This window comes from Dermacentor silvarum, chromosome 2 (genome assembly GCF_013339745.2).
Source record: "Dermacentor silvarum isolate Dsil-2018 chromosome 2, BIME_Dsil_1.4, whole genome shotgun sequence".
Taxonomy (NCBI): Eukaryota; Metazoa; Arthropoda; class Arachnida; order Ixodida; family Ixodidae; genus Dermacentor; species Dermacentor silvarum.
The window spans coordinates 178,886,877-178,912,468 of record NC_051155.1 but is presented as its reverse complement, the minus strand read 5'-3'; the positions used below and the strand labels follow the sequence as shown (position 1 = coordinate 178,912,468).

General features: G+C 44.4%; 1 protein-coding gene across 1 annotated transcript in view; it reads right to left on the bottom strand.

Annotated features, from left to right (window-relative positions):
- Positions 1 to 4,591: 4,591 nt before the first annotated feature.
- LOC119442212 (ankyrin repeat and death domain-containing protein 1A) overlaps positions 4,592 to 25,592 on the bottom strand; it is a 50,511-nt gene continuing 29,510 nt past the window's right edge. The window contains exons 12-15 of the mRNA XM_037707000.2: positions 20,977 to 21,105; positions 20,378 to 20,630; positions 9,644 to 9,772; positions 4,592 to 8,769 (exon numbers count right to left, since the gene is read on the bottom strand). Coding sequence (XP_037562928.1) covers positions 8,681 to 8,769; positions 9,644 to 9,772; positions 20,378 to 20,630; positions 20,977 to 21,105 — 600 coding nt within the window. The 3' untranslated portion in view covers positions 4,592 to 8,680. The remainder of the gene's footprint in view (positions 8,770 to 9,643; positions 9,773 to 20,377; positions 20,631 to 20,976; positions 21,106 to 25,592) is intronic.

Here is a 25,592-nt window from a genome sequence, read left to right as displayed (position 1 = left end):
ACAGAGTCGTGCCAGACTTGGGCAGTGTTGTTTTGCTTATTCACATTTATCACTGAATAAATGCAATTCAAGAAAACGAAAATGCAAAAATGGTGACTGTAACAATACACTTGAAAGTTTGGTGCGCCTGTCCGCCCAATATCCGTGATTGGAAATAAAAAATGCAGCTAGTGCTAAATGAGAATTCCTTCAGGAGAGCTGAAGGGGGAAAAATTTAATCAAGACTAACAAAAAGCAACACACCTTTTGTGCCTGGATCCTAGTATTAAACAAAATAAGCTTGCATGAACCACATTAAAGCATGAATGACTTTATTTGATCTGCAGTAAGAGAAAGCTCCCAACAGGCTCGGCCTTGTTTGTTAGGTCAGTAAGATGGAGTATAGATTGAATGGCCTAAGATTCCACAGAAGGAAACATCCATGACGACAAACATTGCTGCGGGTACACCTTGCACGAGTCGCTCTCGCAAAACCATCATTCAAAGTTCTAGTGACTTCCAACCGTGTTTACTGTAATTCACCAGGTGTGATTGTCGTTGTTAAACACTTCAAACAACTTGCTCCAAAGGAAGACAGTGACACTGTGGCACAAACATTTAAACTCTCGGCAACAGCAGAAGGTGGATACATACCCCTGTAAACATAGCCTTTTAAAGTAAGAGAAGGCTATGACTCTAGCAAAGAAGAAAAAAAAAATGGTGCCGGGTACTTGCAACACTTAGAATATTTCAAGCAGGCTGTGGATTTCCATGCACCAAGAGGGTGACAAAACATGGAACAAGGGTGGCCCTTTTACAGAAGTCTCGTTGTGAAAAGCTTGTGCGAGAGCATGTGGGTATCCTTCTGAGCAGATGGCCTACATCGTGAACAATACGCTTACAGATAGCTGCGTTCAGTACCAGTATCTTATAAACATCACCACTGTCGATTGCTAAGTCTTCTGGTTGCTTGGCTGCAGTAGGTCTACGTGTGCAATGTGCCAGCACATCTAAGCAACCTGCCAATGATGTACGCCTCCCAGATACCGTCTCCTGTCTTTAAGCACTTTCACGAGTTTTCAGTAATATACAAATATCTCATCTAGAGGAACAGAACACTTGCATCTTCAACAGATACCTGTCAGTAACAGAACAATGCTCAGGCAAATATCTCGTCAAACAGCCTTCGTCTAGAAACTGTGCTATCAACATTCTCTCTTCGTGCACCATGTGGAAACCATCGCCCAGTGCACTCTAGCTTGTACTAAGCTGAACACATGTATGTGTAGATAGTGAACTGCATGCGAGATGCAGTAAACATAGCTGCTAAGAGTGCATCTCCTGCCTGCTTGGCCTAGCCTGAATAATTTCAGACCTGAAAATCGATAGCATGCAGCTACAAGACTTCAGTTTGTTAACCATCTGTAAGAACATCTGCAGAACCTTGTAATGCTGGAGCTACTTATAAACACTAGTAAAGTCATCAATTTGTATGCACTCAGCCATCATTTTAAAGCATACAGTTTAGCCACGTCAAGAAAATCTTTAAAAGCTCTCTCTTATTTACCACGTATGTCAGTAGAGCCATGTTTAATTTACAGTCCCACGTAATCTATTAAGTACTACAAGTCATGCTATCCCATGATAAGCAAACACTTCACAAGAACTCTTTCCAGAACCAATAGCCCTTTATCCAGTTATCAACATCTATTAAAAAAAAAAAAAGAGGGAGGAAAGAAAAAAAAAACCTCCCAACCATTTACGTGATGGGTACTTGGGGTGTGAAAATTTAAACTGCCAAATTCACATGCTTGCTTACTTTCTCTGCTAGAATGCATAGACAGCTTTAAATAGTAATAAAATATTCAGGAGCAATCTTTAAATGCTGCAGTGGCATGAATGCCACAGCGGTTCTAAACTTCAAATAATTCCATGATGTCAAGAATTTTGCTCGCGACATTTGTTGCATACAGCAAATGTAATGTCCACAGTTTCACCAGCAGGCTACTATTTAGGAACCTTGTTTTTGGCAACTGCACTAGTTTTAAACTTTTGAAATCTGTCAAGCACTGAACGACTACATACTTAGTTATGATGACTTTGGAAACGGTTACCTAAAGGGATTGGTGACCAATCCGTGTGAAGCTCTCCAGCATCAGTGTAACTTGAAGTTATTAAAATGTCCATTTGCTTAAGTTTACAATTACGGGCAAGTTACGGACAAGAAGAGAGAAATTTGCATAATTCTGTTGTGTTGCTGCAGAAATGAGCAATCTCAACAGAATGAATACTTTGTGACACAAAGGGAAATGAAAAAAAAAAAAGGCTGAGAAAGCTGTTTGCAAAACTTTCGCAGAAAAACGAAGATCAGTCAACATAAGGTCTCGGCAAGCCTCACATTAAAACAATTGTCACTTATTTTCAACCATTTGAGCATCTGAGGTTCATCCATTACGATCACTGCTCATGCAGCGCTACAGTGCTGCCATTTGCAACTGCACTTTTTCTCTCAATAGTATGACTGCCATCATTTTCATTATGCCCACAATGAATAAATAAGAGCATGATACACAGCACTGAGCACACAGCAATGAAGAAAAGGAGACATCACAAAGGACAGCATTATGTTGTTGATATGTCTCGGCCACTGCGTGCGCTAGTGCAGTTATGTTTCTTATGACAAAAGGTGCTTGGTTATCACAGGCGGTATCACGCTCCATACAAGCATGGAACACAAAAGAAGGTGGGGGGAGAAGCTACTTTAGCAAAGCCACATTTACACAAACAAACTACAGAACGAGCAAGCCACCTGAACTTCAGGTTAGTTGAGTTCAACCCATGACCAGTCTGTTAACTGTACTCAACTTCGTAATGATCTGGCACTGTAGCAAAAGTTACAAGGCATGACCCAAGGATCAAGACTAAGCAGATGACACTCCGATGTTAAGGGATGCGTGCACCTGCATGAAAGCACTCCTGAGCCAGGATGATGAAACAATTCTATTCCAATTCTTTTCTTTTTCGTGCTTTGTCAGTGGTTCATGTGGTACTTTGCTTACGTTATCATTAAAGATCAACCAGTCATAAGCTATGGATGATAAGAAAGGAATAAAATTGAGCGAAAGGAATTGCTACACTATACTGGCCCTGTAAGCACTTGCAGCACCAGCTGTAAACTTCCTCTGCTGTGCAAGGTTATTACAAAATGGAGTACACTAAGCAAAAGCTTCACTAGCACCCAGTTTTATAAAGCATTGCCTTTGTTAGACAACAGCGCATTCACAGTGCCTTTTAATGAATCTGGATACCATCTAAACGAAATAAGGAAAAGTAGGTGTAATGTTGAATATTCATAGATTTTTATGAAAGTGGGGTGATCAAGGTAAAAGGCAAGACTTTTACCTTGATTTAATCAGTTGTGTTGATCTACATGCCTATCACAATAAAAATGGCGTCTTGTGTTAGACCATTTTTTTACTGTCATGTTGCTGACACTGCGGAAAAAGTGACACACAGAACAGCTACTTTTCTTGTCTTTCTTTGTTAGCTCATCAGACTTTCAGTTGTCACCATTATGCTCTGGCACAAGGACAGTGACCATGCTCAGATGTCCTGCTGCAGCAAAAAGCAGGTCAACTAACATGGAATCTATCACTAAGATGAATGTGTACAAGATTTAGCCAAACTGACAAAAGTCAAATAACTAGTTTCAAAAATAACTACCATCCATAATCAATTTGTTAAGCCACTTATATTTATAATAAGCCCCAAAATTTGCAGAACAAAGCAAACTTGTATCAACCTGACATAAGGAAAACGTGCCTGCAGCATAGTAGCACAGCGTGCCACAAACTGACAAGCAAACACAATTTCACATCTCCAAATACAAATCTGAGGGTGTGTACTAAGCATGATGCAAAAGTATGATCCAATTTAAAGCAGGAAAATGACTCGAGGGTTAAGTTAGCACATACAGAGTGTTTCATATACCTTCTGTAAAGCTTTACTGGAGAAAACGAAATGGTATGTTCTAAATGGCAGAGATTAAAGGTTCATTGTAGGCGGCTGCCCTGAGCAAACTGGAGTATACCATAGAGTGCAGGCTTGTGCACGTTCAGAGTGGTAGCTCTGTCGAGTTGATGCATGATACTGCTAAGCAGATGAACAGGATGGAGCAACACATTGAAAGTGAAGCCTAAGGTTTATGTTGATATGTGCAGTTAATATTTCGTGTAGCCTTCATAAGCTGACTGTCTTGCAGCTCAAATTTACCTATTTGTGGAAGTAAGGCCTTTGTTCTGATGCATGTGGCAGCTGGGAAATAGCTAAAAAGTCTCTCTATCTGCAGCATCTCTTGCTGCATCGTGGATGGCCTGGGTTGTAATGCCTAGCTTCTTATGATCTGTGAACATGATTTATAATAAAAAGCACGCACTATTTCAGTGTGAGCTCATGTATATTGCACAGGACATCAGAGTTTCTTTTGTATTTACATGCTCAACCACCCATCCTTGCAAGATCAATCATGCAAACTTTAATGTGTTAGCATTAGGAGTGTCAAAGTGGTAAAAAGTGTTTGTGAGGTGTGTTAAGCCGGTAAAAATCGCCACTGAATTTTTGGAATTAGAATTCACCAAAGAGTGCAAGTGATATTTCAATGGTTGTAACCCACATTTAGAAATGCGTGGTGTGCAGATGCTTGAAACAAATTACAACTCACGCCATTCAATTTTCTTTTGTCTGAATGAAGCCCACAAACAATGCAAGAAAAAAAGGGGAGGAAAACATAACTACACACTCACTCAACACTGGACAAGAACAACAAATGAAGCCAGCATGTTGGCTGCAAAAAACCAATGGAACCAATAAGAGTCTTTCACTCAGCTCTCATTGCCAGCCTATGACTCATGGCCATGCACACATTCCATCTAAATGAAGTTAATGACGTGGAATACCTGGCCAGAACTTATTTGTGAACACCATGTTACTCGGTTGTCATACTCGGTTGTCAAAAACACCAGGCAGCTTTACAACCCAGACATGCAATCACAGAATTTTTGTTTTTGTTTGTTTGTGAGCTTCATTCAGAACCTGCAGAAAGAAACCACGTAGAAGGTAACTTAACTACAAGCAAGTGCATTTAGTTTGTTAACAACTGTTCAGAGAAATTTGCATAAGTGATCTTTAATTAGAAAAGTCTGTGCATTATAAAAGATCTGCCGACTTGCTCAAGATGACTGTCGAAGATAAGCCATAAGCCATTGGTTCTCGTTTGTCTAAGACGGACCACCGTGTATCGTTCAAAGTATGCTACATGTTAATTAAATGAAACACCCTGTATGTGCTGCTTTCAGGCTTTGTCAAAAATATGTGGCCCACTTGGTATGTGATAAAAGGGGACCCTGAAACGTCTAGCACACCTCCTATCATGCCACCAGCGCTCCACGATTCGGCACAGTACGAACTTTACCCATACCTGCCGCGATAGCTCAGTGGCTATGGCATTGCGCTGCTGCGCTCAAAGTCACAGGTTCAATCCCAGCTGTAGAAGCCCCATTTAGATGTGGGCAAAATGCAAGAACACTCATCTACTCATATTTAGTTGCACGTTAAAGAACCCCAGGTGGTCAAATTTAATCCCGAGTCCCCCACTACGGTGTGCCTCATAATCAGATTGTGGCAAGTAAAACCCCAGAACTTGACATGAATTTTTTAAGCTCATGTTCTCACCATTCGAAGCTTTGGATTGCTGGGAATGCACTGGAGGCACGCCAGACAACTCAGAATCATCTCTTGTAACATACTGCGTGGGTCATCTATTTCTTGACAATATGGCTCTAACTTGATGAAGGCATGCTGTAACCCCGCAGTTTCACATGATCAGATATAATTGACATGCGTAACAAACAAAATGGAAGCATCACACGCACATAGAAGGAATTTGCCTGTGTTTTGAGTAGCACATTGCTGTACAGAGCTGTTTTACCAGAGAGTGGAAAAGCAAAATCGCGAGAACTAGCAATATCTGCCATGCACAAAGGGCAACATTCAATTCATATTTACTACAACCGATACACCTGAATGTCTCCTTGTTGTAAATGCTCTCTTTAGGGAGCACTCACATGACAGAGCAATCTGATGGATTTCTCCTAGGAGCATGCATAACGTGACAAGCATGTCAAGGCACTGCAAGGCACTCCGGGTAAAGTATTCATCCACTTCAGGGTTCGGGTGTTCTTGCTAGTGGCTACCAAATTGCCAAGTGCATGTCGCGGAACAGCCAAATTTAGTGGTAGTTTGTGTGGCCATGTGTGGCACGGAATAGTAACCATGCAAAGCTGGCATCTGCCAAAGTGTTGCTAGCATACTTGGGCACAAAAGACGTCTCAGGTGAATTAGTGCACTTTGGCATTGGTGGCAAAATTGTGCATTTGGTGGCCTCCACAGCATCGCTGCCAAAGTTCTTGCTCTGCAAAATTTTTCTGGCAGCACTAAAGTCTGTCTAGGATTTATGCCTCCTGTCAGTAGATAAATATCAAATTTATCCTTCGAAACAGTGCAGGGGCATTCGTCACTGCTCACATTATGCATACTCCCTGGAGGAAACCATTTGATTTCACCTTCAAGTGAATGCCTCTTTAGTTGCATGGCCCAGTCACATCACGTTTGTCACTTCAGAAACAAAAGTGAGTTATGGTCGAACCTCGTTATAATGAAGTCACATTGAAAGGAAAATACTTTTGTTATATACAATATTCATTATAAGCATATAGTGACTACATGCTGATGTCAGTGAGAAACATTCTTAATTCACTTCATTATATCCAATAATTAATTATATCTGTGTTCGTTATATCGAGGTTTGTTTGTATTTCAATAATAGAAGACAGGGCATTATAAAATTTTTTGCACTCTGTGCATGACAAACCAAGCTGTAAGCATGAAATGACAGATAAAGTGTTGCCCCTGTCATTCTACAAATCTCTCTAAATTGCCACTGCATTCATGTCACGGCATGTGTTACTGCAGTGAGCATATGCCAAAGGTTTGAGATGTTAGATGTAAGGCAAAGTGCAAGTATATAAATGCAGACATACAAGTGCCGCTTAATTTCGTGCGAAACCAAGGAGCAAAACAAATTCCAACAACAGATGAAACATAGAACTTTACTGCAAGTGGGCAGCAGTGCCCAATTTTGGAACACTCTTCCACTTATTGTTTTGCAATACAGTAGAATAACACTAAATTACAAAGCTACGGGCATATTAGCAAATTTACGAAATTAATGATATTTGTATTAATTTCAGTAAATGTATAAGTAGTGGATGAAATAATGAGTTTAAAGAAAATCCCACTGATACCGACCTTGCACAAGTATTGAATGTCCTAGTCTGCTAATATTGAATGCATGCTTGTGAAGTTGCAAGCAAAGTGCAGAAAACTATAAAGAGAAGTGATCCTGCTTTAAAAAGAAAGTCTGCAAATCTGAGTGCTGCACGAAGTCAAAACTGGGGATCCTAGTGCCATATAAATTTTTATGCATTTCCCTGACAGACTCGAGCAGATGGTTTGAGACAAACACATGTGAGATGTTGCATTATCCTATCACATTCAATCATTGGAAAATAATAACTAATTTATGTAATCAGTGTTTACTTCAGCTACTGTTGTTCTTCATCCTGACACTGATAAGTGCTTTCAAGCTTTTCTAATAAAGGTCACACCTTAATCTGTGTTCTGTTTTCACACTACCATGGACTTGGTCTTGTTATGCCATACTAAACAGAGCAAGCATTTCTGTCTGCAGATTCCTTTCAGCAATTGAAACCTTGGGAGTAGTAGTTGAATGTCTAAGTACTTCACATTTGTTCTGAGAGCAGCTAGGATGAGTAACTTATTCATGATGAATTTCTTTTGCTTCAAAAAGAAAACATTTTCCTGCTTGTGGACACAGAATTCTCAGGACAATAATCAAAACAGGGGTCTCAATGAAAGCATCCATTTACCTTGTAAAACTTGTTTTTGTTAAATGTCATAATTCTGTGGGCACACTCCATGTGAGGAAGCGCCAGTTAAGAGCTCACAACTTTTATGCGTACACATCAAAACAGTCAACACGTACCACAGCAGAGGCAAGTTGCTTTGGGAAACACAGAAGCTGTTTTTTCAACTGTTCCTTCCCACAAATCTGCTGCACAGCACGCAAGTTCTTCTACAGCAGCCTTTTCCAAACCTGGTGTATTCGATCTGCACTGGAAGCTTCTGCATTTGCCCGTGCCTTTGAGAACAACAGATATATGTGTATATAGGTAGTCTTGCCTTGTTTCACCTTCATGGGGTCCTCTCAAATTGTCTCGACATGAAACAAACGTCGTTGCTGCTGCACCATCAGCCAAGTTGGCACGCAGAGGTTTGCTTGCTTGCTTCCCTTTTGATCCACTGTGAACAATGATGTGAGGCACATTATTTTTTATCGTGACAAAGCAAGCAGGAGGAACACAGGCGGTGTGTAGGCACTTGTTGGGGCTGGCGCCCGCCTGGCGATCACAGCAGGCAATGCGCATGGCACAGCCGACCGAGGGCTGAACCAACGCAGTCCGCACGCATTCTCCTCCGACTTCTTTCAGATCTTTTTTTGTTATGATTTTTTTCACCGCAAACTACATAATGTTGTCAGGGCTGGGTGCCGCCAACCTGGCAGTCACAGCAGGCAGCACATATGGCAGAGCCGGCTGGGGCTGAAGCGCCGTGCTCCGTATGCATTTTCTTCCGCCTTCTTCCGTATTTTTTCTGCACAGAATAGGTGGTGGCACTGTCACTTCATACCTCTCAATGTGAGGTAATGGCATGAAATTTACAGAGGAAGCCTACAGCAGGCTTTATATAGCCTTAAAATGCTGTGTCTCAACCCCTTTAAGTCGTATAGAATAGATACAGGAGCAAAAGTTTAGTTAAAGGGGCCCTGAACCACCCTTCGGGCTTGGCGAAATAAAGCTGACTTGACTGAAACTCAGGAATACGTGTATGAAAATAGTGGTTGCGAGTTGTGAGCAATGTGCCAGCACATGTGTGTAATGATGGGTTATTGTATGGCAGTAACCGTGACATGCAGCAAATTCCCATGCTGCCTGGCTTACAATTTACCACTTTTTATGGTCATCATCATACAATATATCAGTAGTACACTTATGTTCTGGCTTTTGGTAACAGAAACCAGTAAATATGCCATACTTTTGCACGTATAACCAGCAACAAAAATGCAAAAGATTTAACAGTAAAGTTAGGGCGTGGGTTATATGTGAATTTCGCCCTGAAGCTGCACCAAACGGGATTGCTTCTCCGTTGGAGTATTCAGTATTTCAGTATTCAACCTATTACCGTGAAATTTACGAAAATATAGCTTTGAATGAATGCTTTATCAGACTAAATTAATTAAGTGTTTCCATTTTATGTCCCTTTAAAGGTATCTGTGAATACACATCGAGCTGTCACTTGCGTGTCCACATGTGCTAGTCAGTGTTTCAGGCAAATAACATACCATCACCAAATCTAATCTATCAAATACCTGTGCAGACCTTAGAGACACGAAGCCTGCTGTGATTTGCAAACCAATTTGGTTTTGCCGACCTGTGTTAAGTTGCACTGCTTCACTAAGAATACTCACCAGCAACGTCTCTCTTGTCAATGGCAACCAAAGCCTCAAAGAGCTCCTTGAGTGGATTTGCGTTTGGCGGGAGGCCATGCAACCAGATGAGCAGCATTCGATAGCCGTGCTCTTTGTAGCTGGATTTACCTAGAACAACCACAAAGACACATAATGAAAAAAGATGAATAAGAAAAGAAGAAACTGGCACTGCAGAGAATGTCACTGAGCAAAATAGTTCTTCTGCATCCCTTGAAACTTATTAAGGCTCAATTAGCACATGTCATAAAAACATGTATACCTATAGTAATACAGTGGAGTTATAGACAATTTCCTGTGCCTTTCATGTCCTAGACACTTACAAAGGGACTCAGTTTTTGCCAGGGGGGCAGTTATTGCTCCCATATAACGATGTGCTTTAGGTGTAAATGCTTTAATGGACATACAGTTGAACCCACTTAAAACAATATTCAAGTGCCAAGAAAATTCCATTGTTATAACCAATAATTTTTATATTGATTATAACAGACATAACACTGGAAGAGAGAATAGAACACTTTCATTAAGTTTTCCCTGAGCATACACCTTTTAAGGAATATATATGCGCTTCATTAACAATGACTTGCGACACAGGACACAAACAGAAGCAAACTTGGAACCTCACAAACCAACAAACAACACAGCATTTTCAGATCACAATGACTTTTCAATGGCATTTCTGTTGCCAATATCACCTGCTTCAAGAACGTGTGAATAAACTTGCTCCGAGCAGGTACCCTTCTGTTGTCCTTTCACAATGATAAGTCTTCCAAGGCATAGGGACATTGTCGAGTAATACTTTTTCATGAATCAAATTAATTTTTCATGAAACTAGATGACACATTTGTAAAGTCGTAGATTGAGCCCAAACTTGTAAACTTTATGAAAAATTCGGGAGAGTTAGCAGGTTTGCTGCAAGAGTCGCTAACATGCATCCAAGTGCAACTCTGATGGTTACTGGCTATGCAGACAACATGAATGCACCATGTATGAGATCTTGGCATCTGTTCTTAAAAATAAGCTTCTCTCTCAATTTCCGATGTTCCTTGAAATACTACAGTTCTTCACCAGCTAACATTTACATAAAAGGCTAATAAGTGACTATGGCTGTGGTTCTCAAATTTTTGGCTGCCAAGAGCCCATAGACTTACTAAAGGTCATTCGAGACCCTGCTAACCTTCACATTATTTAACATTTAGGGTACAGGCACGCTAGCGGCAAAAACGCGCGTTTTTGCCGCTAGCGTGGCCATACCCTTATGCTTGCAAGTTTATTTATGCTATTGAAAAAAAGAAAGCTTGCACAGCAAATGTAACACACCACAGGCATTCAAAATTATCGACATCATATTTCAGTCTGTAAGGAACGCATATTCAGTGCTTTACATGCCACTTATTCTGCTCCCAATGAAATCGGTGATGGTACACACTGAATATGGGTGTGATAATATGCACAAGTCAGAAATCTAGCTTGACATCAAACCTATTGGTTGTTTACAATTTCACCAGAATCAATGGCCAGAAACATGGCTTTATGATGACAGAGGTGGCATTCTCAGGCGATCAGTTTCGGAAATGGTATCACTTTCGCACGTGACTTGGCATCGGATGCGTCGGTGTATAGACGAGCAAACGATTGCCAGAAGGCACTACTGCGCCTCCTGACAGAGCCCCCAATGTGGAAATGTCAAGCAGCGCGGTCGCGCTGTGGTGCTACGCTTGTTTACACAATCTGTGCTTGTTTACACAGTCTGCGCTTTGTTTACATTGTTTCGCCCACACTTTTCTTCGCTGCTCGTGCTCACAGCGCTCCGTTTTCGACGGCAGCAGATCGCGTGCTTGCTGAACAGTGATGCAAAGACTGCAATGCGGTTTCAAGAAGGTTGCCGACACCGACAGCTTTTTTCATGGCAGCAACCTCAAGAAAGGGGAGCGTCCGCTTCCACACGTGTATGGCGTTGAACAAATTGTGGGCGGCGATGTGACAGTGAAAGCCAAGTGCGTGTCGGAAGTGTCCAACAAGATTGTACAGTATAGACCACATACAGTGTAGACCGCTTATAACGTAAGTCGCCGGAGTCGCGAATGTCTGTACTATAAGCGGTACCGCACTATAACCAAAACAACGATTTTCAAGCCCTGTAGGTATGCAAAACATGTGTACCAAGCATGTAGACACGCTTTGTACTATCGCGGGCACATCGCGATTACGTTTTCTCCAGTGAGCTGGCGAAAACATAATCGCGATGTAGCCGGTGCTCTTCAAGCTCGACAGCTTTGCACTGAGTCAAAACGAAACAACTGTTTGCCGCAACCGCTGCGGAAAAAACCGTGACTGCTATCGACGCGATTATGAACGGCAACGTTGTGGTGCTGAAGGCACGTGCCCGACGCACGCACCGAGTCGTCCAGTCGCTGCAACTGGCCATCAAAACCGTGGTCGCTATCTATGCGATCATCGAGGGCGACTCCGCAGTGTTTTAGGCACGCGGCCACGCGCGTACCGAGTAAAAACGAAACTATACTGTTCACCGCAACCGCTGCGGAGAAAACCGCGGCCGCTATCGACGCGATCGTGGATGACGACTATGCAGTTACGAAAGCCCGCGGCCAACGCGGCGGTAAACACAAGAATACAGGCTTTAAAGACACAAATAGGCTCGAAGTGTTCCGGCATTGCTGTCATTCACGTACGATTTCAACTGATGGCTGTGGCGATGCGGACTCCGCCGCTTCATTTCGGTTGGACGCTAGCGCCGTTCTTGCTCTTTTGCGTCGCGCATTTTCGGAGCTCCTCGCTTACCGAGCTCCGAAAGTAGTCCGAATCACCTGATGTGCGGCCAAATAAGTCCCAATTAACGAGAGTTTGATTGCATTGAATAATGCATACGCCGGCCAGCAGCACACACCTTGTTGAGAAGCGTGCTCGCTGCCGCCCTTGTCGGCGAGATTTTCCCGCGCAAGCCGCATTATAACCGGTATTTCGTCTCGTGCGGCCACACTGTAAGCGCTATGCGTATACATGGAGTGCTATGGGAAGATTAACGGGAATCTGAAAAGACCGTACTGTATCCAGTCCTGCACTATAAGCAGTTACGTTATAAGTGGTCTGTACTGTATAACGTAACCGCTTATAGTGCAGGACTGGATATAGTGCGGTCTTTTCAGACTCCCGTTAATTTTCCCATAGCACTCCATGTATACACGTATCGCTTATAGTGCAGTTGTGGGGAACGAAATACCGGTTACAGTACGGCTGCCTGGGAGTACGGAATTCAGCGGAGACGGCGAACGCTCCCCTCAAACGGGCACCCCAAGGAGTGCTCGAGGAAGAAAGAGAGACGAAGTGGAGGAGAAGGGCACGTGGTGCGAACGAACAACCAGTGAGGCTGAAACCAGAATCTTGAGTGCGAGTGGTGAAATATCACGGCGCGCATAGCGAGAGAGGGCCACAAAACTGCCAACGCCGGCCAACGCTTGCTTCACGATAATGGCAGTAAACGAAACTTAAGGGAGCGAGCGGCGAATGGCACGGCGAAGGGCGCACGCGGAGACCGTGGAATGTGAGGGAGGAGGGCGACAGGGAAGCGGATTTCGGCTCGGCAACTCCGCCACTTCGGTGGCTCGCCTCGCCCTCCCTCGTAGTTCCCTCACTTTCGACTGTCACCGTGCGCGCCCGCCGCTGTGCAGGCGCAGGTGCCGCCGCTCCAGCCGGCCCGGCGCCAGCTCCCCGAAGTTTCGTTTTCTGCCGTTATCGGGAAGCAGGCGTTTGCCGGCGTGGGCAGTTTCGTTAGCCGGCCTGGGACAGCGCCGCTGCTTCCCTCTGCGCCATAGCCGCAGCGTGCAAGGTAAACGCGTGATTAAAAAGTAGAGGAAGCATAAAGGAGAAAGAAGGGTTCACTGCCATTTTCCACGCGTGGCTACGGTAGCGTGGCTGAGATGTCTGCACGTACACGCATGTTCCGGCGCAACGCGCAGAATCGGCGACTTTGCCATTTGAGAGAGGGTGAAATTTCCGCCACGCTTTTTTTTCTTTATTTTCTTTTTTTTGTTTTGTTCACGCGCGACATTGAGGGGTCTCTCCTAAGCTTTTACTCTATGGCGGTGCCAGAGCAATGCCGGCGGGAGGTGCCGCTGCGTGAATTATTTCGAATTAACGAGATTCGACTGTAAATTGAATGCAAACGTTCTAGCCGCATTCCTTGACTGTCGCATATGCGTGGCAGCTCGGTGTACATGTTTTGCATATGTGCGGGCCTAGAAAATTGTTGCTTTGGTTATAGTGTGGTACCGCTTATAGTGCGGATATTCGCGACTCCGGCGACTTACGTTATAAGCAGTCTACACGGTATACGACATCGAGGTAGAGGTACACACCGAGTTCAGTAATTTAGTCACTTTTATTTCTCTATGGTGCAGTTACAAAGCGGTCATTACAAAGATGTGCAGAGACGGTGACGATTGTGGTTGGTTTCGTTGGTTGTTGGGCGCGCACACACGGCTGCTCTCATTTTTGCTCCCAGGGAGTGGCATCCACACTGTCAGCACAGAAAGAACACATGCATTAGGCACCAATAAGCCAATGAAATTATTTAACAATGTAAGTACTACATATGCGCATAATGCTTATATCATGCTGTATAAATATTTCATGTATATCATGCCTTATTCAATGTAGTCATGGCAACTCATTGCATTAGTGAGCAAGGTATCTTTTCACTACTCATGAGAAATCGCTCGTACAAACTTCTCTGTGAAATGAACCCAGATCACGGTAACCGGCGATTACCTTGGCACCAGCAGCACGAGCGCAAGAATTAGCGATACATGCCTCATCAAAGCAAATCTACTTCCTCGTCAGGCGAATGCCCTGCCGCAGCTAAAGTAAGCTCACACCGATGGCCGGCTACTAAACAAAACGAAGATTCTTGGCAGGAAGAGTGAAGCAGAAAGAATGTGCAAGGTGGCAATTACTTTAAAGCATGCTTGCATATTGTGAACCTAGAAAGCATGGCCAAGCAACAAACAAAACGCGCACATCTCGAGCAGCTGCTTTCCGATCTGCCGCTTTTACCGACACACGCGACGACCGCAGCTTGCAATAAGTACGGATTGCCACCACACAAAAGACAAGTAGCGCACGGACCGTTTTGTTGCCTGCACAACTAGCAATTTAAGTTGCATCATTTGCAAAAGGAATATATAATTCTCTTGAGCTCGTCCTTGCTGATTGCGAGTGAACGAACAGTACAATCAATTAAAATTGGGGGTTTGATGTGCCAAAACCACAATATCATTACGAAGCACACTGTAATGGAGGGTCTCAGGAATAATTTTGACCACCGGGGGTTCTTTAACGTGCACAAAAATCAAAGTACACGGTAACAAGTAAATTCTTGCATTTCGCCCCCATCGAAATGCGGCCACCGTGGCCAGGAATCAAGCTCACGTCGTCGAGCTTAGCGGCGCCACACGTATGCATTTACCGCTAAGCTAACACGGCGAATGTCACTGTACAATTCAACTAAGTGACACGTCTAAACAAACGGCCATGCGCTAAATACAGGCTTAATATTGCGTTTTTAAAGAGAGGCCGTGATATTGCTTGCGAATGCGAAAGTGACTTACTTGACTCGGTGCACTGCAGTTATCCACGCTTGTTGTCTGTTCCCCCTTCTCGTACCACCTCCCCGGAATTCTGTAGCACTTCACGGGCAGCTTTCGACCTTAGAGGCTGTTGTGGCAATCAACAACACAGCAGTATGACGTGCCACCTTTCCTGGTTGATGAGGTTGCGCTCGCCGTCGCGAAAAGAACGCTCACGACCGCTCGCGACGTAGAGAACACGGGCGCACGCTGGCCCAGCGAAGACCTTCCGACACTGCCATCCTTCCATGAGGGGAGTATTCGGCACTGGTGCCGCGCGGGCAAACTTTAGGTTGCCTCGTCTATGTGGCTGAAAGCGATTCTGGCACTCAGCCAAGCTCATTATCTTCGCACGGTGGCAGGAACGCTGTTGGCCATATAGTCGACTTCCATTTATTAGACCCTGACGGGACCGACAAAACTGATCGAATTATCCGGCGGGTCGAATTAAACAAGACAGAAAAAACATCAGAACACACTACAGATTCATTTGGCAGTATCTGCTTGATTCTAACGTGCCCCCTGGTTGAAAAAAAGTTGAAAGTTGAAAAATAATGTAAAAATGACAGTTCCTAAACAAAGTTGGAATCGAACACGCACCCGACTTTCTGGGATAATTATAATATGTGTTGCACAATGGTGGCCGGTTTCCTAGAGTCAGCTTTGCCACAATATATTTGTGTTGTGCGGTAAAGCATACGAAGGCCACGAAGGCGGGTTTGGTTTCGTATCCGATTGCACCACGCAGGTAATTTTCGGCCCAATTTGCATGAAAAAAAAAGCTCATTAGAATCTGGAGGCCCGGACTTGGGCTTTCGTTATTTCCTGGAACAGGCGCCCGGACTTGGGGCTAATAAATGTTATTTCTCTCTTTCTCTCTCTCGTTAGAATCTGGTAAATACCGTAATCAGGCATTAGAGAGTTTTTGAATAGGGGCCCCTATCTTTGGGGATCCGAAGAGCTTTGCACACACGGCCTTTGCATCACGCGAGAGCAATGAGTTTTAAAAGAGGGTTTAGCGCTCGCTCTTTTGCATTGTGTGCTTGCAGCACTTTGATGAGCAAAAACAGAAGCTTCAACAAAGAGTAATCTAAAGCACAGCAATATAACGGCGCTTTCGATATGTACATGTTTCATCACTAATAGTAATTAGTCTGAGTACTAGTGTACAGTGTTCATAATTAATGGTGTCATGTTAAGTTCTGAATTCAATCTCGGCCAACCTAGCAATGAGGAGGGCCTCCCCACAGCAACAAGATGCATTTGTGTTAGGCCTGGTGGCCTTCAAGTTCGGCTACCATTATAAAAAACAGCAGTAATTTCTTGCTTAACCCTTTTTTTACATGAAATATGTGAAAGCAAAAGCCTGCGACATCGTTCATTGCTTTTTATGGCTGCAGGTTAATGAGGCTGGGGTCAAATGCGGTGCAAGGCGAGAGCTGTCACTTCAATGGATGCCACCGTGTTCATTGACGAAAAACGCTTGCGTCCAGTTTAGGTCGGAGCACTATTTCCATGAAATAGCGTCGCTGAAGCAAATGCTAAACTCTCCTTGCGTATCGCACATGCGCAGTGGCAAAGACGCTTTCTTTGGGGCTGCAAAACCTTTGGGGCCCCAAATCAAAATCTCTCAAATGTGAGCTATGATTATTGCTTGAAAATCTACCTAGGGCAGGTAAGAAGTAGGCGTTTCCGATGGGAGATGACGTGTGTCCAACACATTCCCAGTGCTCTCACTCCTGCGCCAAATTGCGCCATACGAGATTTCCTGCGCCATCCTGATAAAAATACACAATTTTGCGCCGAAGTGCGCCAAAATTAACGCCTGCGCATTACGTGTGTGGCCACAGTGACCCGCAGACGTGTGTAGTGCGCATGACTAGAGCAGCTTCATAAATCGAATGGCGAACGATAATTCGGGCTCGATGGGGACTGCCTAAAAGTACGAATAATTTGGAGTCGGAAATATCCAAATTCGCCAGAAAATAGCTGAATTTATTCCGCCAGTGGCTAAAGCTGTCGCTACAAAAAGACAAAAGTACAAATAATGCATGCACCTAATCTTTAACCTTTGGCAACAGGACCACAATTTTGTAGCGCTGCATTTTCCGCTGCCACTCCTTGCAATTCGTCAGTGGTATAAGAGCGGCGCTCCGCCTGCGTTATATGGTATCAGCCGGCAGAGATCGGTGGATGATAAGGGCGGCATATAGAATCGAGCCGAATGCACCGCTACCAAATCGCCGCGCAGGGATCGACCGCGCTATCAGAGCCGAATGACGCTTTTTTTTTATTGAAACAGTCACTGTCCTCGTCAGCGGAGACATCGAGGGTGTAGTCGGCACTGCTTAAACGACTTAAGTCGCCGCGATCGTGTCGCTAGTTAACACGTCAATGAATAAACGCTGGACACGTGGAGCCAATGTGAATGCACTCCTGAATTGCTTGACGGGGTTCGTTTGCCCGACGGTTGGCGCGTGGTCGGTGCTGGATTAACCAGGCTTCGCTAGTTTCGGTTTCCAGGAGGTGTCGGCAACATGACTGACCATTATGCTGGGGCAATGCCTCCATTACTAGATGCCCGCCACGTCGCTCGCTTTCCCATTGGGACGGTGGTTCCCTTAGTTCATCATAAATTTTGTGGGGTGGCGCTCGTTGCCCTTTCAACTTCCGGCGGCAGCGGCAGCAGTGGCCGAAGACTTCCGTCCGCGCTTCGATAGCGCCTGCCGACTCCGAGACGTTAACAGATGCTATGGTCATAGAGTTTCTCACTATATCGTGAGAAACTCTATGGCTACGGTAATCTCAGAGGCCGCAGCACATGATCTAGGTTGCAGACGTGCGCCACGAGTGGCGCTCGTTGCCTTTTTGCGGAGACGAGAAAAGGGAGAGGGCACGGAACCAGGTTTACCAGACCACGCGGCAGGCATCTAGTAAAGGAGGCATTGGCTGGGGGTGCGACTGTTTTCACAACAAATCCGTGCAGGGGCGGGGCCTCGTCTCGATGACGTATCACCATTTCCTTTTTTTTTTTTCGACGAAGACGACGACGCTCGAACGCAATCATGTGGTTCGCATGAATGCATTCTCCGAAAGCATGGCTGTATGTATGGCCAATGCCTCCTTTTGGTATGGCTTAGTGGTTGCAACGCTCGCTTTGGGACCGGGGGCACGCGGGCTCGAATCCCGCCTCGGCAAAAAGTTTATTTTCTTTCTTGGTATCACCATTTTCTTCTTTTTTTCTTCCTCTCTGTTTGCATGGGGGTGCGACTGTTTTCACAACAAATCCATGCAGGAGCGAGGCCTCGCCTCGATGACGTATGACCATTTCCTTTCTTTTTTTCTTCCTCTCTATTTGGCGGCATTCCAACGCCGCCGCTTTGGAACGGAGAACGCGCTGGGCTGGTGGTGACTGGGCATAATTGTGGCTGCTGTTTAGGGATCGATGGTATTCCTAAATAAACGCATCACTGTTTTGATGATCCAAATATAATATCACCATCAGGGAGGGAGCAGTCTACCTGACTGGAGCAGTACTTTTTTATTTGGGGTGTTGCTACGCTGTGCTCCGAAACACCCCGCGACTTCTGCCGCGGCACCAGGGCACAAACGACCACTCCACCAAACAGAGAGGAAAAAAAGAAAAGAAAATGGTGATACGTCATCGAGGCAAGGCCCCGCCCCTGCATGGATTTGTTGTGAAAACAGTCACACCCCCATGCTGCGGCGATGCCAGCGACGTATCAACGCCAAAACATAGCTATTTCCGCTCAACTCAGCGGTCAAATTAGCACGCAGTCGTGCAGGTGGAGTCCGAAATTTCAGTCATACTCTTACTTTAAATTTATGGGCCAGTGATGGTGCCTCAAAGTAGTCTGAATAATCGAGCTTGTTTGAATTGCTGGTGTCGAAATAATCGGTCGACGCCAGTTGTGAATCGGGCAGTTGCTGAACAAAGGCTTCAGCTTTACGAGGAAAAACAGACCGTTGAAAAGTACCTGGTGTCGTCTGAAGCAATGACTGAGCGTTACGAGGGGCTTATCAAGGCTGGCCTTGCTGAAAACATAACAAAGTGTCAGCTGTCAATGAAAAAATCACACGATGTAAAAGGCAACATCTGAGCAGCTTCACTAAACTTGGAATAAACTAATTACAGCACACTGTGTGAACAAGCTTGTTGTCTTCATTTAAATTAAAGGGAAACTCATGTATTTAGAGGCAGAGAAACATTGTTTTACAGCAAGCAAATACTTTCTGGAATAACGCTTGTCAATTTTAAGTGTTTGAAATAGCTTAGGACGTGTCCAGCAGCTGGCATTTATTAGCTCCAAAGTGCTCCTAAATCTGTATCTGGATGCTCCAAACTGCTCCAAAAGATTTTGCTGCTCCAAAAATTGCTCCAAATCTCAGTTCGTCAGTGGCACCACTGCATTTCCTGTCCTCTAAGCTCCGCCAAGATAGACACTGTCACTATAGGAGTCACTATTGGGGTCACCATAGAGGTCAGGCGAATGCATGCTGACTGGTCAAGTTCAAACTATCCAACGAAGAACAATTTTAGCATCGAAATAACGAAAGTTTGGGCTCGTAGAAGTGCTTGGGCGTCGGCCAGAACCTTTGGTCTGGATCGAATTAACCGAGAAATCTAACTGGAACCAAATTAACTGAACTTGACTGCAGTACTGGGATGCATCTGGTGCCAATGCACATGAGATCTCATGAAAGAGATACCATCACCAAAAGTGATCGCAACTACAATACTGCCCCGGTAATTATAAATGCCTTGCCAGACAAACACCTCACTCTTTTGATGCAGGAAGGATCACTCTTATTGATGCATCTCTATAGTAATCCTTGTGGATCCCCCCCCTCCTTCAGTGGTCCTTATAAGGCTCACAATATGAGATCCGTGGATCTTCAGCAGAGGATGGCTCCGTAGACACGGGTTCATGAACCACTATGTAAGAAACACTGTACTGCAGCACAAAAAAACTAACAGAAATTTCGGCTGTGCTTACGACACTTGGCCTCCGTAGTACAATTAGCAGTAGTACACAATACAGCTGATCACCTGTGTACTGGTGTTCAATGGCCTTGATATGTTCAGGAGTGAATCCCCAGTGTCGTGCCAAGTGTTTCCAGTCATTGGGCATCAGCATTTCCTTAGCCAGGGTCCAGGACAAGCGCTGCATTTGCTGCTGTCGCTGCTGCTGCAGCTGTTCTCCGTCTTCAGCATTTTCGGCACCAGAATGCTGCTGCTGGTCGCTTGCCACACTTTCTTCCTTGATGTCCACAAGACTGTTGCAAAACTGGCGGGTACCAGGCTGCATTCATTTAACAATAGGCAGTTTCAACCCAGTATTTACACTCTGCTCCATTCTGGTGCATCTAACCTTGCACATTATACACGTCCACTTAGAGGGAATACCACTGTCCATTTACATAGCAGTCATGCCAGCAACAGAAAGTGGAATCAAACCCTCGCTACAATGCCCCAAAAATTTAACATTTTCTCATTTCACAGCTGAAGTGACTGCGTGCTGCTCGTGTCTCCGTGACAAGCGCTTATTGAAAACGAAGTGGCAAGCAGGCATGTATAAACAATGACTCATGTAAAAACAGATTTACCAAAGCAGATACTGGCTGTTGTTCTCTCCAGGCTGGTCTCACCTGTAGTGTTGTAACTGACTGCTCCTTGACCTTGCTCCTGTGCTTGATCTCCCGTTCGGCCGTAATGAGCATATCCACTATTGCTGTGTAGCTGCCACGTGCAGCTATGTAGAGTGCTGTCCGTCCACCCTGTCCACAAAAAATTTGCGTCTTGTTTCAATGCTCAATTCTACAGATTTAGGTAACTTTCCACGTGCACTAAAATTGTGTTCATATGGTACCAACATAAAAACAGCACCTTACCACAACAACTAAACTTATGCGACTTGAATACTTTAACAGAGTTTTTCCACATATCTATCAAATCTTGTTTGATAGATATGTCACAATATCAGTCACAAAACGCAATGAGAACGGTACAAAGGTTAGGTTTAGATTGCTGTAGCACTGATGTTTGCCCCTTGATAATTTTTTACGTATGCTCACAACCACAGGACGCATTTGTGCACATAACACACGCAGGCTCAAATTAAAAGAAATTTCTTGACCAATTGGCTGGAATGTGCATCAGATGCATGCCCATACAACCGCAAAATGAGGAGAAAGCCTGATGTGCCATGGTTGCATAAACAAGAATTATATTCAGTTTTCATTATGCACTCTATGTGATAGTAGTGAAAGTGACTGTTTTCGATACAAAGCAATAAAATTGCAATGTGGGCACTCGCAGGGTACAAACTTCAGACTGCAATGACATACTGCTCGTTGACAAATAAGACATCGCTAATAACTTCAATACCTGCTTCCACCGTGTCTTTGCTAATGCTGATGAACATGAACGCACACATACTAATAACCTGACATTTTGTGTTGACTTGGACTTCGTGTCAGAACCTTGTGTTTTTTTCAATGTTGCTAAACTTGATAACTTAAACCTCGCCCGACCTCAATATCATCCGAAATATTTTTCTTCATTGTTATGCAGAAATGCTCTCCAAGTTTCTTGACATCATATTTCGCACATCATTTTTGACTGCTAAACTGCCATCTTTCTGGGAGTTTAGCATTCCTGCTTTCAAAACGGAGATTCTCTGGCACTTACTAATTACTGACTCATATCACTTATTCCATCTTGTTGTAAGATGCTTCAGCACATCATTGCAAATTTTATAACTTATTATTTAAATGGCAAAGACATACTTTCCCCCTCTGCAACACGGTTTTAGGAAAGGGTTTCCACAGTCACACAGTTAGTAACAGTTGTTCATTTTTTACAAGTATCCTAGATAAAGAAGGACAGGTTGATCTAATATTCTTAGATTTTAGTAAGGTGTTCGACCTTGTTTCACATGTTAAAGGGCAACTCCGGCGATTTTTCGGTGTCAACGGATGTCGATGAAATTCGCTGGGTCTGTTCCTCTGAATACCTCTGTCATGCCCTAAAAAAATCAGGCTTGAGAGTTGCACAGATTTTTTACAAATGAATTTAATTTAATGCCTCGAGCACCCTACCTTACCTCCTCCTCAGTTATAGGCCACATTGTGCATGACGTCAGGAATGGTCCACGCAGAGCATGCCGGGATCATGCAGACAACAGCGACGAGAGCGTGCAGGAGTCGACGATCGCGAGCTAGTGCTTGGTGTGAGATGTTGCTGTCGCGAGAAGTTGCATTCCCTGTGGACGGGCAAGTGATGCGGGGTGGCAAGTGGTGTTGCGTTGTTGGCTGCACGAACTTCAGCCCTCGCCATCCGCAAACACAGTTTGAGCCGATGCCGATCGCGTTCAGCCGAGGTTAAGCCTATCACAGTGGCCGAGTTCGTGAGTCTGCTGCTGGCGGACCAGACCCACTGATATGAAGCTAATTAAGCTATTAGGATGAGGAAAGCTGCTTCTGTAGTTCAGTTTTGACCATACGGATTTGAAATAAATCATTCCTCATTTCGTACAGTGCACACGCAAAAAGCTACAAGCGACAACACGACGCGCAATCAACATCCGTATACGTTGCCGTTCTCGAATGCCGCCAGTCGCATTCGCCGGCGCTTCCCTAAATGAAATGTGACTACGCAAATCCCTGGGTGTATTATTACCTATTGTTATGCTGACTCATTATTTAGCTTACGAGGTGCACTGTTTGCCTCGTATCCCAAATGGGCAGCAAGCAGAGGCCCCTTCGATACAGCATGCGTAAACAACCGTCTCGTTCAGCTGCCAACGATGTCATACTTCGTGACATCGGCGTTTCCGCGAGAAAACTATACATTCTCTAAATGAACGATCATACGCTCAATGTCCTAATCTATGTCTACTTTACGCAACACTGATTGTGCGCATGAAGAGAATACGAAGAATGATAAGCCGGCTGCACAACGCTTCCCTACTACGGTCTCCCGCTCGCTGTTTCCGAAGGTGTGTGGTCGCACGTATCAGCGCGACACAGAGTGATGTACCGGTGCTTACACGTACAAAATCTACGTGTTTTGATATGTTCTGACATTAATTGATTACGCCGATGAGCAGCTATCTCAAGCGAACGACGTACGAGTGGTCGCTGTACCTGCCGATGTAAACAAATGCACCCGTCGGTGCTTTGGACTGTCAGTGGCGTTCTTGTGGGATACAAATGCGGGAAGTCGTGCTCCACATCTTACAGTGAGCATGCGAAGCGGTTTCCTGAGAGGGGTAAAACACCTTAAATAGCAAGCAGCACGTATATCAGTGGTTAGGGCTATCCCTTGGTCTTCATGTCGCAGCGCGATATGTTGCGCATGGGTGCAGGCTCTAGTGGTGGAGGACGGCGATTCGTGGCTATTGAATTCGTCTGAATCATAACTGTCACTGTTTGACAGATCCGAATAGGTGGTGCAGCTTGCAATGTAGCCCGAAGGTCCCCGAAAGTCCGGCGCAGTCACGAATAAGCTGAGCGTCTGCTCTTCGCCGGTTTCGTCGCCCCGCGGGCGAGACCGGCATGCGTTGCGCGCCTTCCCCGCCGGGATCCATTCGTGACGTCACACGCAAAGGTTCGCTCGGCTGCTTGCTCAGGTTTCGGTTTCGTTTTCGCACTTTTTTGCTTATTTAAAATTATTTTCGAATTTGCGGAACAATTCTCCTATTAGGTGCATCACAGGAGGGCCTCGGGAAGCTAAATATTTTATTAGCTCGACATGGTCAAAAAATCGCCGGAGTTGCCCTTTAAGCTCATTCAAAAACTTGAATATATATAGGTCTTCTGCCATTCGTAATTAATTGGATTTCAGCATATTTAACTAATTGCAAGCAGTTTGTTATTATTGATGGGTTTGTCTCTAACCCATTACTGGTTTATTCAGGCATCCCTCAAGGAAATTTTCTCAGGCCCTTATTACTTTTACTTTATATTAATGATACTGTTGACATAGTTTTAAAGAACCAGTTCAAGTCAGGCTGTCTGCAGATGACTGCATTTTGTTCACTGGAGTTACTGCTGCAAATGATTGGTGACCTTAAATACTAACCTAAAGAGCATATTTGAATGGTGCAGCCAAATGGACATGAAGCTTTATGTTGATAAAAATTTTTATGAAACTAACCAACAAAAAGAATAGTTTTTCTTTTCAGTACCAGCCTTCCGTCTCATAAACTCACTCAAGTTGACAAACATAAGTACCTAGGTGCAACTACAACCAGAAACCTAAGTTGGAGCTCGCATATCTCTAACATCTGTGGCTCAGCCTTTCGTAAACATTGTCTTCTAAGGTACAAACTAAAGTGTGCTCCTCTGCACTTTAGTTTGTACTAAACTTTCAGCTTACTCGTCCATCATCAGACCTAAAAAGGAATATGCCTGCATTATTTGGGACCCTTACACAAAAACTAACATTGGCACCCTTGAGATAATACAGCACAATGCTGTTTTTTTTTTTTTTAATGGACAGACAAACTCTCACAGCCATAATGAAAGACCACGGCCTCCATACACTCCAGACATGGCATAAAATTAATTGATTAAAGTTTCCATTTTTACTAAACCATTTCAGTGTTGGGTCCTTTCGGAGGTGACACTCCCCCAGTGTCGGTTTTTTTTTTCTCAGGGACTATAATACGAACACAACAGTTTATTTTTGGTTATGAAGAAGAAAAAAATGACATGGATAATGGCAAATGGACTCTTAGTATGGTTCTCACATTCCTATTTTCGTTTGTATCGCCTACCTAGTTTCGTTCTGATGCACGCGCTTCCGCAATAGTGCCGCCATGTCAGAGATGAAAAAAAAAAACACTTCTATAAACATACGGCAGATGGCAGTAACATGCAAGAGTGGTGGCCTTGCACTTTGGTGTGATAATGTTTGAATGAAGACTTGGCGGTAGCAGTTCGCAATGTCCAGGAGCCACCCCTCCCATCTGCGCATGCGCACTCCAGGTGGCAAAACCATGCCCACAAAGGGGCGTGCTCCAATGTGCACTAACAAAAACCCAGAGAGCTGAGAAAATATGCTATTAGAAATATACAGCAGATGGCGGAACTACATAGGAGCTCACCACCTTCGTGTTACTGCGCACATCCGACTGGAGAGAGTGGAGAATGTATGGGTACATCAGTGACATGGCAGGACAGAAATGTGGAAACATACCAGTACGTCAGTGACACTGAAAAGGTTAAACTGCTACCAGTTTACTCTTAATCCTGAGGCA